This window comes from Felis catus, chromosome B1 (assembly GCF_018350175.1).
Source record: "Felis catus isolate Fca126 chromosome B1, F.catus_Fca126_mat1.0, whole genome shotgun sequence".
In the NCBI taxonomy this organism is placed as follows: Eukaryota; Metazoa; Chordata; class Mammalia; order Carnivora; family Felidae; genus Felis; species Felis catus.
The window spans coordinates 49,061,855-49,079,433 of NC_058371.1; the positions used below are offsets into that span (position 1 = coordinate 49,061,855).

The 17,579-nt window shown below is 38.6% G+C and overlaps 2 protein-coding genes across 8 annotated transcripts in view; one reads left to right on the top strand and one right to left on the bottom strand.

Annotated features, from left to right (window-relative positions):
* The window catches only part of ESCO2 (establishment of sister chromatid cohesion N-acetyltransferase 2), a 30,510-nt gene extending 23,287 nt beyond the window's left edge, over positions 1-7,223 (top strand). For both annotated transcript variants that reach the window (XM_006930741.4, XM_045055600.1), the window contains exons 10-11: positions 2,723-2,889; positions 5,701-7,223. In XM_006930741.4, the coding sequence (XP_006930803.2) occupies positions 2,723-2,889; positions 5,701-5,833 (300 nt within the window). In that variant the 3' untranslated portion in view covers positions 5,834-7,223. The remainder of the gene's footprint in view (positions 1-2,722; positions 2,890-5,700) is intronic.
* A 5,841-nt stretch (positions 7,224-13,064) lies between these two features.
* PBK (PDZ binding kinase) overlaps positions 13,065-17,579 on the bottom strand; it is a 30,000-nt gene continuing 25,485 nt past the window's right edge. For 4 of the 6 annotated variants that reach the window (XM_045055602.1, XM_045055605.1, XM_045055604.1 and 1 more), the window contains exons 7-8: positions 14,778-14,957; positions 13,065-14,025 (exon numbers count right to left, since the gene is read on the bottom strand). In XM_045055602.1, the coding sequence (XP_044911537.1) occupies positions 13,823-14,025; positions 14,778-14,957 (383 nt within the window). In that variant the 3' untranslated portion in view covers positions 13,065-13,822. The remainder of the gene's footprint in view (positions 14,026-14,777; positions 14,958-17,579) is intronic. The other 2 variants (XM_006930742.5, XM_019828601.3) reach the window with 2 other exon arrangements.

Sequence of the window (17,579 nt, forward strand, 5' to 3'; positions counted from 1 at the left end):
GGGATTCTGTCTCTCCTCTCTCTGCCCCACCCCTGCTCATTCTCTCTCTCTCTCTCTCTCTCTCTCTCTCTCTCTCTCTCTTAAAATAAATAAATAAACTTAAAAAATAATAATAATAAAAAAATGCTACCATTGATGACATTTTCCCCTGCTAAAGTATCCTGGACCATATAGATAATTGAAGTCATTTAGTTCTATTATATTTGGTATTTTGCCGTATATAAAAGCAGGATAAGTAAGTCTGTCCTGTGTTCATGTAGTCATTTCCATACTTGGACTAGTGATTTTAAATAAGCAAATCTGTAGAGCCCAGATATTGAGGATGTGGCTTAGTGCAGGTTAATATATTTGGCAAAATAATTATTGTCCCTTCATTAGAATCTATTTTAGGTACTAATGAGCAATGTTCTGTAAGAGGAGTTGGCAAACTTCAGCGCATGGGCCATGTGTGGCCCACCACTTGTTTTATAAAGTTTTATTAGAACAGAGATATGCTTATTTATTTACATATTATCTGGTTGTTTTTGTAACAGGTATAACAGATCACATGGCCCAGTGAACCTAAAATATTTGTAACTTGGCCCTTTACAGAAAAAGGTTGCCAGCTTTTTTTCTAGAATAGAGAGAGTTTTTGCCTTCAAGGAGCTTATAGTATAATCTTTAGCTAAGGAGAATTATAGTTCAGAGGTGTTCTTTTTACCTGACTTTATAGGATCCCACACTTAGGTCTCCTTCCTTTTAAAAATATTTGATTTCTCAATACATCTGAAAATGATACTAGCATAAATTTTTTACCTTTGTGTAAGTGGCTTCCTTTCTCCCTCATTTCTACTATCTTTATTACTCTTCCTTATTTTTTCTTTTTTCACCATATATACACATACATATATACATACATATATATATATATATATATATATATATATATATATGTATACACACACACACACAATATAGTGTCCCTCGTGTGTTTATCAGAAGCTGGAGAGAAAAGCAGCTGGTTTGTATTAGTAGTCAATTTGGCCTTTTATTCTAAGGAAGTAGACTATTTATGTAGTGATAATAAGCAAATATAGCTAAATAGCATATATTCTCTTTTACTTTTTTGTATTTCAAGAGCAATGTTTTCTTGATGGTAGTTAAAACTTAACTACCCACCTATCAGAGCAGCTATATTAAAAAATAGTGACAAGGCACCTGGGTGGCTCAGTCGGTTGAGTGTCTGACTCTTGATTTTGGCCCTTGTCACAATCTCAGGGCCATGGGATCGAGCCCCATATTGGACTCCACGCTGAGTGTGGAACCTGCTTAAGATTCTCTCTCTTCCTCTCTCTCAAAAAAAGATAAAAAATAGTGACAATATCAAATGCTGGCAAGGCTGCGGGGAAAACTAGATCTTTTAGACATTGTTGGAGAGAACATAAAATGTTAGGATTACAAAATGTTTGACAGTTTCTTAAAAAACTAATCCTACATTTATATGACCCAGCAGTCCTACTTCTGGTTATCCCAGAGAAATGAAAACCTACTCTACACAAAAGCCCATTCCTGAAAGTTTATAGCAGCTTTTTTGGTAGTGGTCAAAGCCTAGAAACAAAGAAACTGTTCTTCAGTAGGTGAATGATCACTCAAACTGGTACATCCATTCAATGGAATATTAGTCAGCAATAAAAAGGAACAAACTTGATATATGCAACAACTTGGACAGACGTCAAGGGCATTGTGCTACTGAAAAAAGCCAATCTCCAAAGACCACATGATGTATGCTGCCATTTATATGACATCCTCAAAATAACAGAATTATAGAGTTAGAGAATAGATTGAGGTTGCCAGGGCTTAGAGATGGTTGAGGGAAAAGGTGGACATTATTACACAGAGACAACAAGAGAAAGATCCTTGAGATGATCCAGTAGCTCTGTATGCTGGTTATGGATACAGATGTGATAAGTTGTTCCATGACATGGGAATATATGCAAACATTATACCTATGTTAAACCCTTGGTTTTGGTATTGTACTGCACCTATAGAATATATAATCATTGGAGGAAGCCAGATGAAGGATACATGGATCCTCTGTACTATTTTAAAGATCCTTAAATACCACCCAGATTTCATAGTTAATATGCAAAAATCTTTAGTGTTATCATTTTTTTTAGGATATCATAAATAAATGCAGTTTAGACTGGAGAGAATGGGAGAAGTTTATGTACTATATTAAAAGTAAGAGTCTGATTTTTATAAGTTTTTAATCAATAGAAGAAGGAAGTTCCATAATGGTATGTAATCCACTGGAATATGGGAATATCTCAACACCAGTATTTTTTTAAGCATTGTGTGACCATATTTATTTATTTTCAGAGAAAGAGAGAGGGAGGGAGCTTGCACACGGGGGAGAGGCAGAGAGAGGGAGAGAGTCCCAAGCAGGTTCTGCCCTGACAGCACAAAGCCCAATGCGGGGCTTGATCTCATGACCTGAGCCAAAATCAAGAGTTGGATGCTTAACCGACTGAGCCACCCAGGTGCCCCCATGCATTGTGTGACTATAAGTGGATAAGAATCTAGGAAGTATCAGAATTTTAACATTTTTGGTGAAGGTAATAAGATTAATTTTAGATACTTAAGTCTTATTTGAGGAATGTGAACTCAACTGTACTATTTTTTACAAAGAAGTGTGAACTCAACTGTACTATTAGCTCTAGATGCGTCTGTATTATCATTGTAGGCCTTCCGTGTCCTGTCCGAACCAACGGGTCCAAGCTCTAAAGAATGTCATCGGGCTTGGCAATGTTCAGATGTACCAGAACCTGCAGTCTGTGGAATAAGTAGAATCTGGGTCTTCAGACTGAAACGAAGAAAGCGCATTGCAAGACGACTGGTGGATACTCTCAGGTAAGAAATAAAATAAAATAAAATGGATCTAGACCCAGATTGGCTTTCCCAGAACCTTTCCTGGTTTATGAGTCAAAGGGAACGATGTTATAAAGACACTTCTGTTTAAATACTGCCAAAGTCAGGCTAAGGCCAGCAATGGCACTGGAAAACAAACAAACAAATACACTAGATGTACTCAGTTTAGGGCACAACATTCCAAATGTGAAACATTGTAGCCCAGTGCTTATTAAACCACCTGTGGTGAAAGACTAGTTTAATTGCAGAACAACACTTTAATAAAATGAAAATGAATTGCTAGAAAATGAAGTAGGAAAACAAAATAAAAAAATGAGACATACAAGTCCCCATTTTTATTAGATTCAGCAGATGTGAAATTTAACATTGCAATAAATATAATTTATACAAACAAAATACAGGCTTAAAAAAAGAGCTACAGAAATTGTACATTCATTTTTCATTGACTACTGTGTGACTCGGTAATTGATGAAGACTTATAAATCTAACTAAATGTAAAAATGAGTTAGCAGGCAACCCACAAAATGGGAGAAATTCATCTAATAAGAGTCCAGTATAACCAGTATATATAAAAGAACTCTTCCTATACAACAATAAAAAGACAAATGGCCCAATTAAAGATGGGCAAAGGATTCCAATACACAGTTCTTCTTCGAAATACATATGGCTGCCACCAAGGATTCGCAAACCAAAACCATGAGATACCACTTCATACTCACTAAACTGTTAGTGATATGACTTACTTGCTTGTTAACATACCTGATCTAGGTTGGACGGATGAGTTTCGTTTCACAACACTTACTCTCGACCTCTATACTTAAGAGAACAGGTTACAATCCAGGGACCTTACTTTGAGGAGTGATCTAGCCTTGTGAGTCCTGTACGCTTTTTAAGAAAGAGCACCCAAGACCGCTGTGGGATCCAGTGTTGGGCCATAATCCTAGTCACCTGCACATACCTTATAAAGGGGAGTAGTGAGAGTTAGTGTCTATAATGATTTTGATAGTTAATTATGAAAAATCTCTATTTTTTTGAATGTTTATTTTGAGAGAGAGAGAGAGAGAGAGAGAGAGAGAGCGAGTGAGCATGAGCAGGGGAGGGGCAAAGAGAGAGGGAGACACAGAATCGGAAGCAGGTTCCAGGCTCTGAATTGTCAGCACAGAGCCCGATGTGGGGGCTTAAACTTGTGAACTGCGAGATCTTGACCTGAGCCAAAGTCGGATGCTTAACCAACTGAGCCACGCAGGTGCCCCGAAGTACCTCTATTTTTTATATTTTATGTTAAATATTTTATACTAAGAGATACAAATTTGGCATGGGAAATACCAGTATCTAACCTAGTTCCACCAGGCAGTAGTCCAATGCTTCTCAAACTTGAAAGTGCATATGAATCACCTGAGGATCTTGTTAAAATGCAGGTGTGATTGAGTAGGTTGGAGTGGGGCCTGAGATTCTGCATTCCTGATATGCTCTCAGGTAGTGATGAGTGTAGATCATACGCTGGGTACTAAGGCAGTAAGTAGGTTATCTATAAGCAGAAGTTTCCCTTAAAGGAAAAATAAAAACACATGCATCTGAGAACGAACACATCTCTTCTCACATCTGTGAGTTGAAATACAGGTAACATAAGTGGCAGCTATCCTGTAGAGGGGCCTTAGGCTTCATTCTCTCTGGTTTATACAGGCAATATATGTTTAAATCCTTACAAAGGTAGAATATCGTCCCTAGTTGTTTTACATAAGAAGCAACAAAGGCTCACCAGGGATTATTAGTACACGTTTACACAGGCTAGTAAAAGGACAGAGTTAGGACTCAAACCCACAGATTTCATGTTCTTTCTATAACTGATGTCACTTTATAAGTGAGACAGTAAGCTCTATTTAATCAAACCAGTATTTTGCTTTGGATTCTAGTAAATTCAGCCATAAACTTTGTGTGAAATTATATAGTATACCATATACTTAAATCTTAACTTCTAATTGAATCCAATCTTTAATTTTATATTTTTAAAATTTCAAACCTGTGGGGTGCCTGGGTGGCTCAGTTGGTTAAGTGTCCAACTTTGGCTCAGGTCATGACCTCACAGTCGGTGAGTTCAAGGCCTGTGTCGGGCTCAGTGCTAACTGCTCGGAGCCTGGAGCCTGCTTCGGATTCTGTGTCTCCCTCTCTCTCTGCCCCTCCCCGCTTGTGTTCTGCCTCTCTCTCTCTCTCTCTCTCTCTCTCTCTCTCTCTCTCTCAAAAATAAATAAAACCTATAAAAAAGTGCAAGAATAGAAAAAGAAGCCCTTATTTACCTTTGCCCAAATTCATCAAGTTTTAACATTGACTTTCTTCTTGAATTATTTAAAGGTAAGGTATGTATATTACGCCCCTTTAGTCCCTCGTACTTCAGCGTGTATTTCTTAAGTCCAAAGATCTTTCCTCATGTAAGCATACTTGAGTTATCAAATACCGGGTATTTAGTGTTGATGTAATGCTTTCCTCTACTGTATGGTCCATGTATCAGTTTTGTCATGTGTCTCCGCGTCCGTCATAGCATTTCTTTTTCCTGTCTAGATCACATTGCATGTAGTTGTCCTAGCTCTTTTGTCTTCATCTCCTTTCTCTCTCTTTCTCTCTCCCTCTCTCTCTGACCCTCCCGTATACTCTCTCTCTCAAAATAAATAAACCAAAAAAAAAAGTGCTTAAAGAGATCAAAATTTTATATTTGGACTGCTTTAAAATACGTATGCTAACGTTTAATCAGAATTTTAAATTAGTTCCATTGTTAAATTGTCTTTTCCTCTTTTTTAGGAATTGCTTCATGTTTGGCTGTTTTCTCAAGACTGATGAAATAGCATTTTCTGACCCAACACCAGATGGCAAATTATTTGCAACCAAATACTGCAACACCCCTAATTTCCTTGTATATAATTTTAATAGTTAAAGCCAGTCTCTACTATAGAACAGTTACTGTGTGGACGATTTCAGACAGCCCCATATCCTATAATAGGAACTATTTAATAGATACCAAAATAAAAATACTAAGACACACATATATACACATAATCCTGTATTAGTTTTATTTCTTATGAATCAAAAAGTGAGGGATAAATTTGTTGAAAAGTATCTGGGGACTCAAAAAAAGGAAAAGTCTTTGGATAATATATACTGACTAGCATTGGAATCCTTAATTATGAAACTTGATAGCTCTAACTGGAAAATGACATGCCTCCTTCATCAAAACATTGACAAAGCAAGGTGGTTTCCACAGAAATGTGACCATTTCTCTCTTATGAAGCACACTTTTGCACAGGGATTACCTCATGCCCCATCAGAAGCAAATAAAATTTAAAGATAGGCAAATAATTTCCATGCCCAATCTTTAATGGTAATTCCCAAGTTCTGTACACAAAATTTTTAGTTTATAGGTATTGGCTGTAGCAACTGAGTTTCAAAATATTTAGAAAGTGTTTCGAATTTTTAATTTGTAATAGGGCTTTCCCATCTTTATGGTAAATAAAGAATGAGCAAAATTTCCATATCCTTTGATGTAGAACAGAATTCTGTAGCTTAATGTTTTAATCTTTTTGCAAATCATATCAATCAAGACATACTTGTCATCAGATCCAATTAAAATTAACCGTAGTAATTGCACTATTGTCATTTCATTCATTTCAGTGTGAAAATGCTAACTGTACTAATCTTTAGTACACTTGTTACTGGGGATTGATGTCATTAACACAATAGATGCCCATTTCGTTTAGATGATTCATATGGTTACATTTTTAATATTTTTGCATGTTTAAAATACATCTTGTTCTGAGACATCTGGCGAAGGTGGTGACAAAATGAATAGTAATATAACTATTACTATTTTATAGTAATATAACTGAGGTTAGTAAATGAATATATCTAGGCCGGAGAACTTGTGATAACATTATGTAAATACACCTCCATATGCACACATTTTTCTAGTATAATTCTTGGATACTTTCTTTGAAGAGCAAAGAATTACTCATATTGTTTTGATTCTAAAAATCACTTAACTGCTGTCTGGTGGTAAGATGCTAGGGAAGTAGTTTTCCAGGTTATAACTCGGTAGAATCTGTTCACGTGCATTCTTTTATTTGCCTGTAAGGTAACATGTTTCCAAAATTTAAAAGCCTGCATTCCAGAAAGAATATGGAAGTGTTAAGATGTAATTTTGCAAACATTTTAATGCTGTTTTCTGCACTGCTGTTTTTTGTTTTAAATATTTTATTTAAAAATTTTTATTAACATTATTTTGCTTGCTCAGTGCTTTTGTGATGAATCAATTAAAATTCTTCTCAATATTCTCTTTGTCTATTTTTTTATACAACCAAATGTATTGATTTTCTTTCTGTATTTTTGTGATTATAAAAACAGTACATGCTCCTTGATTCCAAAAACCAATCACTGAAAATATAGCCAACACAAAAACCTGCACACTGGATGTTTATAGCAGCTTTATTCATAATTGCCAAAACTTGGAGGCAACCAATGTGTCAGCCACAAAAAGGCACATAGGAAACTTAATATTACTGAGTGAAAGAAGCCCATGTGAAAAGGCTGCAGACTGATTCCCACTGTATGATAATCTGGAAAAGACAAAACTGGAGACCGTGAGAAGCTCAGGAGTTCAAGGGGAGTGGAGGATAACTAGGTGGGGCACGGGACTTTGAGGGCAGGGAAAGTACTGTGCAGGATACTGTAATGGGTCCATCTCTAACGTTGTCCAAACCCATAGAACGGACAACACCAAGAGTAAAAAACTCGATTTGTCAACGTAGGTTCATCAGTTGCAACAAGTGTCCCTAGTGGTGGGATGTTGGTAGTGGGGGGCCATGCATGTGAGGGGCAAAGGGTTTGTGTGGTAAATCTCTGCTTCCTCTGATTTTGCTGTGAACTTAAAATTGCTCTAAAAAAAAATTAAAAGCTTCAAAAAACAAAAAACAAAAAAAAAAACAAGGAAAGCCTGATAAATTATCATAGCCACAGAGACACGACAGCTAAATGTCATAACGCAGGGTCCCGGCACAGAAGGGCAAAATAAATCTGAATCAAGTATACCTTCGTTAGTGTGTCAGTATTGGCTCATTGGTATGTTAATTGTGACAAGTATACTAATGTAAGACGTGGGTAATAGGGGAGGCTAGGTGTAGGGTATATGGGAATTCTCTTTGCGGTTTTCCTGTAAAGCTAAAATGGACATCTCCATTATCAACGCCTTCGTAATTACTACCCAGGTCAAAAAAGTAAAACACTGCCAGCTGCCCAGAGTCCTCCTCACATTCTCTTTAATCTTCATTTTCCCCAAATGTAACTACCGTTTGATGTCTACAAGTTTCGTCTGGTTTTGAGCTTAATATAAATTGAATATGTTGTCAAGATGCATCCATGTTATTCTGTCTAGTTGACACCCATTTTCATGGTTGTATATTCCATTAAAAGAATATACCATAATTTATTGGGGTGGCTGAGTGGCTCAGTCGGTTGAGCGTCCGACTTCGGCTCAGGTCGTGATCTCACGGTCCTTGAGTTCGAGCCCCACATCAGGCTCTGTGCTGACAGCTCAGAGCCTGGAGCCTGCTTCAGGTTCTGTGTCTCCCTCTCCCTCTGCTCCTCCTCCACTCATGCTCTCTCTCAAAAATGAATGTTAAAATACCATTATTTATACTACTGTTGATAAGCATTGCTACCTTTGTGATAAACTGCGTCCAACGTATGGGTCTCTTTCTGCCTGTTTATTCCCTCTAGCCTCGCTGGTCATCCTTACACCAGTACCACATTGTGTTATCAGATTCCTGAAGTTGGTATTGTAAATTCTTCCACCTTTGTTCTCTCCGGGAGTATTTTGTCTGTTCTTGATCCTTTGCATTTGCATGTACAGTTTACAATCGGTTTAAGATCCTCAAAAAGCCATCACCAATTCAAAAAAAAAAATGTGTTGGGATTTTACTGGAATTGCATCACATCTACAGATCTGTTTGGGAGGATTGAATGTAAAAGATATATTTTTCTGGTGTATTTCCCCATTTAGTTTCTCAGCAATTTGGGGTTTTCAGTGTAGTTATGTAATTTTTTAGGATTTACTCTTAAAGCATTTGATACTTTCTTTGAAACCACTGGAAATAAGATTGTTAAAGTTTCATTTGCTGATAAAACACAACAGACTTTTCCATATTGATCTTCGGTTCAGCAGCCTTTCTAAATTTAATTCTAAAGATTCATTTGCAGATTATTTTTGGATTTTCAGGTTGTTGGTTTTTTTTTTTTTTAAGTTTATTTTGAGAGCTTGTACGCATGTGAGAGCCAGGGGGTGGGGGTGGGGAGAATCCCAAGCAGGCACCACACCCAATGCAGAGCCAGACACGGGGCTTGATCCCAAGAACCGTGAGATCATGACCTGAGCTGAAATCAAGAGTCAGATGCTTAACTGACGTGAGCCAGTCAGGTGCCCCTGGGTTTTCAGTTTTGAAGTAATGTCTCATTTCATTTTTCATGAAAATACCACTTTCATGAAATACCACAGACTGGGTGGCTTAACAATTTAGCTCTCTGGTTGGTTCCCGAGTCCAGTTAAGTCCAATTTCAAGGCACTGGCAGATCCAGGACCTGGTGAGGGCCCGCTTCCTGCCTTGCTTGCGGTGTCCTTGCTGTATCCTCACAAGGCAGCGCTCCTCTCTGTCAGGGATACTAATCCCTCTCCTGAGGGCTCCGCCTTCATAATCACCCCCCAAAGGCGCCCATCCCATCACATTAGGGTTTAGGCTTCAGCATGAATTTCAGAGGGACAAACTTTCTAATCCATAGCAACTATAAAATGTTTACCATAGCTTGTTAGATATACACTCTTATGTTAAGGAAGCTCCTCTCTATTCCTAGGTTTCTAAGAGGCATTTGTTTTTCTAAGAGGCTTTTAAACATTTAACGCTGGATTTTATCAAAATTTTTCTTTGGAGGTAACTGATTTTTCTTCATTGGGTGAATATGGTGATTGCATTGTTCTTGTCAACCTAGTCTTGCTGAAATAATCTCAACTTGGCCCTGAGGTTTTTATGTTACTGGCTTTGGTTTACTACTATTTTGTTTAGGATTTTCTTCATCTGTTCATGAGAGCGATTGGGTATCTATAGGAGATGCACTGATGTTTCCTTTTTTCATTTATGATGCTTTTTTTTTCTTTTACTCTCTAGATGACTCTTGCTAAGGCTTATAAATTTAGACTTATAAATTTTATTTGTATTTTCAAAAACAACTTTTGGCATTGTTGATCCTATCCATTATAGATTTCTCCATTTTCTATGGTAGGTTTTGTCTTTAAATTTACACTTCTTTCTTTCTTTTGGAAGGGAGTTTTACTTTTTCTTATATTTTAGCTCACCAATTTTTCAGGTTTCAATAGCATTTAAGACCATATATCTCGGGGCACCTGGGTGGCTCAGTCAGTTAAGCATCTCTTGATTTCGGCTCAGGTCATGATATAATCCATGGGATCGAGCTCCGCGTCAGGTTCCTTGCTGGGTGTGGAGCCTGCTTGGAATCCTCTGCCTCTCCCTGCTCATGCTGTCTCTCTCAATAAACTTTAAAAACAAAAAAGACCATAAATCTCTATAATCACAATTTCAGCTGTATCCCACAAGTTTATATATATATATATATATATATATATATATATATTTTTTTTTTTTTTTATTTGCTTTGAGAGCACATGCACACAGGGCAGAGGGAAAGGGAGAGAGAGAATCCCAAGCAGGCTTCACACCCAGAGCGGATCCAAACTCGGGGCTCAATCTCACAACCGTGAGATCATAACCTGAGACAAAATCAGGAGTCAGACACTAAATGGACTGAGCCACATAGACACCCCTATATATAGTATTTTATTTATAAATCTCTAATTTCAATCAACAAATTGTCGATTAAAGTAGGAAACAGGGGGCAATAAATAATCCTCAACATTTCCTGAGCAGCTACTTATCCCCATTTTCTTTTTGAGAGAGAGAGCGCAAGCACAAGCACAAGCAGGGGAGGAACAGACAGGGAGACACAGAACCCAAAGCAGGCTCCAGGCTTCAAGCTGGCAGTGCAGAACCCAACACGGGGCTTGAACCCATGAACTGTGAGATCATGACCCGAGCTGAAGTCGGATGCTTAACCGACTGAGCCACCCAGGCACCCCTGTCTCCATTTTCTAGAGATGTAAATAGGCTCTTGGAGGCCTTACACTGATAGCAAAGGGAGATTTTCTGGGAAGTGAGAAAGCTACTTGGGAGGAGCCTGTTTATTTGCTAACTATAATTAATTACAATTAATACAGCAAAAAGATTAGTCCCACTGTATCCTCAAACCAGTCACATTACTTTTCTGAGAATGAGGCAAATGGCCAAAAGGAAGGCAACATCTGAGAGAGACTTAAAGAACAAGTTCCAGAATAAGAATAAAAAATGTTCTTACAGTTGGTAGCAAATTTTCTGCAACTCCGTGTTGAGGACTTCAAGGCTCTATTCAGACACAAGATGGAAAGCATGCGGGATCATTTTGCAGTGCCTGCCATCGACAAGCCCGGTCAATGTGCGGTCCTTGGGCATTAGTTTGTTCCCATTTAGATATTCCAACTGTAGGAAGTGGACGCAAATTTCTCAGGGATAAAAAGTATCCCTGAGCTGTAATTCAGGAGAATGGACCAAGAGAGACACTACCTTGTGAGCTTAGCAGACCTATTAAGAATGAAATCACATATAAGTCAAAGTGAGGGTAACTATCAGGGTGCAAAACTGTTCAGATTTTTCTAGAAGTCAGCTTTCAGGTTTTTTTTTAAGTTTGTCTCTTTGAGAGAGCAGGTGTGAGTTGGGGAGGGTCAGAGAGATTGGGAGAGAGAATCCCAAACAGGCTCCCTGCTGTCAGTGCAGAGCCTGACTTGGGACTCGAGCTCATGAACCAAGAGATCATGATTTGAGCCAAAACCAAGAGTTGGATGTTTAACTGACTGAGCCACCCAGGCGCCCTGACAGTAATTATTTTTTGTTTATTTATTTACTTTGAGAGAGACAGAGACAGTACAAGTTGGGGAGGGGCAGAGAAAAGGAGAGAAAACCCCAAGCAGGCTCTGCACTGACAGCACAGAGCCCGATGCAGGGCTCAAACCCACGAAGCCATAAGATCATGACCTGAATTGAAACCAAGAGTTGAACGCTTAACCGACTGAGCCATCCAGGAACCTCCAAGGTGATTTAAAAAAAAAAATAAGATTTATTGTCAAATTGGCTAACATACAGTGTGTAAAGTGTGCTCTTGGTTCTTGGGGGTAGATTCCCACGGTTCATCGCTTACATACAACACCCAGTGCTCATCCCAACAACTGCCCTCCTCAGTGCCCATCATCCATTTCCCCCTCTCCCCCACCACCCTCAGTTTGTCCTCTGTATTTAAGAGTCTCTTACGGTTTGCCTCCCTCCCTGCTTGTAACTTTTTTTTCTTCCCTTCCCTTCCCCCATGGTCTTCTGTTAAGTTCCTTAAGATCCACATGAGTGAAAACATGATCTTTCTCTGACTTATTTCACTTAGCATACCTTTCAGCTCCGTCCATGTTGTTGCAAATGGCAAGATTTCATTCTTTTTGATCACCAAGTAATATTCCATTGTATATATATATGCCACATCTTCTTTATCCATTCATCAGTTGATGGACATTTAGGCTCTTTCCATAATTTGGCTATTGTTGAGAGTGCTGCTATAAACACTGGGGTACAAGTGTCCCTATGCATCAGCACTCCTGTATCTCTTGGGTAAATTCCTAGCTGTGCTATTGCTGGGTCATAGGGTAGATCTATTTGTAATTTTTTGAGGAACCTCCACACTGTTTTCCAGAGCGGCTGCACCAGTTTGCATTCCCACCAACAATGCAAGAGGGTTCCCGTTTCTCCACATCGCTTCCCACAGTCAAGTCTGGGTGTATCACCTGGAGTCACAGGGACAATTCATTAACTAAAAATTCCCAGGTGGCTTCTGTGGCACACAGATGGAAGATGCTGATCCAAATCATCACCTTCATTTCAGATTAACAAATGAGGCCACAAGAGAGAAACAAACCTACCACATTCACTCAACACACCTAATGACATTCAAATTAATGAAATCTAAAACAAGACACCTTCTGGTAACTACAGTCTCCTTTATTCTATATCATTCTATTAGAGTTTTATTATTTTTACACCAGAACTGTGATATGCTTAAGGTATAGATTATTAAACAACAAATAAAAAAGGGATCTCAATACAGAAAATACATTTAATAAATAAAGCAAAAGTCAAAGATCGGGGGAGACCCAAGAGCGCAAAACAAGCCTTAACCAAAAACATCTGGAAATACCCAAGGAGCTAGTCTTTTGAGCCATTTCTCTTGGTTTCCAGTGACCATATTTAATAAGGAGCACATCAGCCCAAAAAGGCCAGCAAAAAGGTTAATGGTTTAAAAGATAAGCAAAAGTAGACTTAAGTTGTACTGCGCAAAGTGCTTTCAACAGATCCATTAAAAATAAAGAATATGTGAGAAACATTAATAAAAGTGATGGTCACTCAATCCAAATCAACGTTAGACATACAGTTTACAGCATTTTATTACTGCTAGTGTTTTAAATCTGTATGTATGTACAAATCCAAATATTTGAGTAGCTAGTTTCTTAAACTTTCTAGAAAACCTACTACAATCTCAAATGCTTATCATCATAAGCATGTTAAGAAATATTGTAACTGTTCAAGTGTTAACTAGGTGCTACGGTCCTAAGACAGGCCACTTCCAAAAAGTCTAATAACTATGGATTATCACAGTAACTATATAATGTATTACAGTAAACAGAACAGTTATACACATGAGCCATCTGGAAAGCTCAGCAGTCATGAATATGAGGTGATCACTGGACATCCATTTCCAAAGCTTCCACGATGTGTGCGGCAGAAGGGCGATCCTTAGGGTCTTCATTAGTGCATACGGAGAAGAGTTCAATTACTTTCTGGTACGTTTCATCCAGCTCTTCCATATTAACGGGTGGCCTCGTCCCCAAAGCTGCATAGTAGGCTTCATCATCAAAGTCACTTTCATCAAAAGTTTTATCTGCTCGTGAAGGCGTTGGAGATTGAAACAAACAAAATAACTTTTAAGTCAGGAAAAGCTTAGCAACTGCTCAAACTCACCCTCCCGAAACAAGAACTCCTCGTCCACTATGTTTTCAGTATGCACAGGCCATCTCTTCAATTATCCTGCCGTGGTGAAGATTAGATACTGTCACGGTTTATAGGTTACAACCCCCCACCCTCTTACTGTGATAGCTTTCCAATCTTTTCCTTAGACTGTAGTGGCAGGATTCTCACACAGAGTAGTGACACAGAGGCTTTTCTTTCCAGGAAGCAACTTTATTCGTGCTGGCACGGCTCAGTGGGGCTCGTACCCGAACACACAAACATGCAGTCTGATTAAGTGGTCTCATGTTACAAGGTCATGAGGGATGTTATCACATATGCATGCAGCCAGGTTGCCTTGAGGTTTTTTGGTTTTGTTTTGTTTTTTATTTCCTTAGGGAGGGGACCCTACCACAAGACAAGAGGAACTTTTAAGGAAATGTTTTGCTCTGTAGGATTTTCTCAATTTATCTCCCTATTATCAATTAACCTACAACTCATTTATATGAGAGTAAACTGAGATAGCACCAAGTTAGTCAGTAGTAATATAATCCACATCTCATGCCACTACCACTAAATCAAACATCTGTTTTAAATTTCAATGTAATAGATAAAATATAATTTTATAAGCTAATCTTTAGTTCAAACTGAAGAGACTGGGATTTATGTTAAAAAAATATGTGGTTATACCTTCATCATCATCATCATCATCTGGAAGATTAATGTGTGGAATAGATAAAGTCATCATTTCCCACAGAGTCAGGCCAAAGGCAAATATGTCTGCCTTGTCAGTAATAATACCATTCTCTTCCAAAGCTTCCTTGGGTTTCCAAGGCTCAGTGCCAATGTAACAGGCCTCGGGGTCAGTCACTGAAATGAGTACAAGTAAGTCGGTCATAAGGGCAAGCACTAGAAATCACTAAGAAAAGCAAGCAACCCAAAGAAAAATGGGCAAATGATTTAGCAGGTAGTTTTAAAGGTTAAGAAATACAGACAGTAAACATGAAAATACACTCAATCTCATTAGTAAGAATTACTTTTTCCTTATCAGATTGTTAAATATTAAAAAGCTAGTCAGTTGGCAAGGGTGTAGAGAAATAGCAATTCTCTTAGGAGGGGGCAGGAATACAGAGAGACTGTGGATGTCAAGAGCACAGACTCCAGAGCCAGACTGCCTTGCCTGGGTTTAAGGACATTTGCGAGTTGTGTGACTGTGAACAGATCAATGCATCTCTGTGCTCCAGCTTCTCCATTTTCAAACCATACTGTCATCAGGCAGAGAGAAGAACCATTTCTCTGCTTCTGTAATTGCTATGTCAGGGGAAAGGATAAGGGTCAAATCACATATTGGCTCTGAAAGCTTCTGCCCAGGAATGACAGAGGCCTACTCATATTTCCATTTCCTTCTTCCTTCCCTCCCTTCTTTCCTTTCTCCCTCTCACATTAATAAAGACAGAACAAATGGGAGGAGGGAGAGAGAAAAATGAGAATCTCGCACTCAGGAAACCAAAGAGCCAGTAGACAAGCACTCATAAGTTCATTCATTCAACATTCTGGTGGGGAGGGGTACATCTAATAAGTACACTCTGAAGACAGAGTGAGAACGAAGAAGCCAGACTGGGGCAGCACCCAGCATCAGGTGGCAAGGACGAAAGATGTCTCTATGAGAGCCTTTTCACTTACACCAGCTTTCGGACAGTACACATTGGAAGGCAGTCATGTCCAGTATAAGCTCCCTGAAGGTTTTCCCCCATCCCACCTTGTACCTAAGAGGCACCTAATAGAATGCCCGACTAGGTAAGAGTCTAGACATGGTCGACAAGGGCAGTGAGTCTGGTGATAAGGTTAAGGAGTCAGTCATACCTCATTCTATGTTGGTCAAATTCCTACAGGGATGTACCACACCAAATAGCTTTCTAGAGCTCAGGATCTAATACATCAGCTCCAACTGGAGATGCCAGCCAAGTGCATTTCCTATATGTCCGCGGATATTTGCCCAAGCGTGAGATTAGAATTTAAACACAATGGAAGTGGTTCCCCCACATATGTTACTGATCAAGACTGCTTCTCTGTGAAGATGGATTGTTCTGACAAAAGTCTGATGTGGTCATCAACTGATGGTTGACTCATTCCTTTTTGTCAATACAGAAACAATGGATATTTTATTGCCCTTTGCTACATTCAAAAAGGATAAGCAGACATTACCTGATTTAGTTCTCATGGTCATTATGCCAAACTGAAAAATAATTAAACTGGAGCTTCTCCTCATTCTTCAATTCTTAGCCGAAACATTATTTATTTAGGAGGGCCTTTCTCAACATCTAGGCTGTGTTAAGTGGCACTGTCGTGTTTATATAATCCCTTCTATCATAACAGTCATTACGCTGTACATTATTCAAGAGCAGCTTGCTGTCCTAGATTATGAACAGTAAAAGGGTTAAGAACTGAAAAAAACAGAAGAGGAAGGAGAGCGTCTAAGTATATTCTACAGGGTGCCTGGGTCGCTTAGTCAGTTGAGCGTCCAATTTTGGCTCAAGTCATGATCTCGCAGTTCGTGAGTTCAAGCCCCATGTCGGGCTCTGTGCTAACAGCTTAGAGCCTGAAGTCTGCTTCAAGTTCTGATTCTTCCTCTCTCTGCCCCTCCCTCGCTCATGTTCTGTCTCTCTCTCTCTCAAAAATAAACATTAAAAAAAAAAATTCAAATGTATTCTACAAGGTCAGCATTGCCCTGATACCAAAACTAGATAAAGATACTACAAAAACAAAAAAAAACCCAAAAAAACCCAATAAAACTACCAGCCAATATCCCTGATGAACATATATGTAAAAATCCTCAATAAAATATTGGCAAACTGCATACAATGGTACAATTAAAAGGATCCTTCACCATAATCAATAGATTTTATTCCAGGGATGCAAAGATGGTTTAAGATTGATAAATCAATTAATGTGATTAACCATACCAACAAAACAAAGGATAAAAATCATATGATCATCTTGAGGCACCTGTGTTGCTCAGTCGGTTAAAAGTGTCTGACTCTCCATTTTGGCTCAGGTCGTGATCTCACAGTCCGTGAGATCAGATCAAGCCTTGTGTTGGGTTCTGAGCTGACAGCACAAAGCCTGGTTGGGATTCTTTCTCTCCTTTTTTCCCTGCCCCTCCCCTAGTTGCATATGTGTGCTCTCTCTCTCAAAATAAATAAACTTAAAAAAAAATCATATGATCATCTCAAAAGACGCAGAAAAGGCTTTGGACAAAATTTGGCATCTGTTCGTGATGAAAATTCATAAAACAAAGTGGGTTTAGAGGAAATATACCTCAATATAATAAGGCCATAAATGGAAAACCACAGCTAACATCAGTCTCAATGATGAAAAACTGAGAACTTTTCCTCTAAGATCAGGAACAATGTAAGGATGTCCACTTGTGCCACTTTTATTCAACAGAGTACTAGAAGTCCAAGCCATTGTAATCAGACAAGAAAAAAAAAA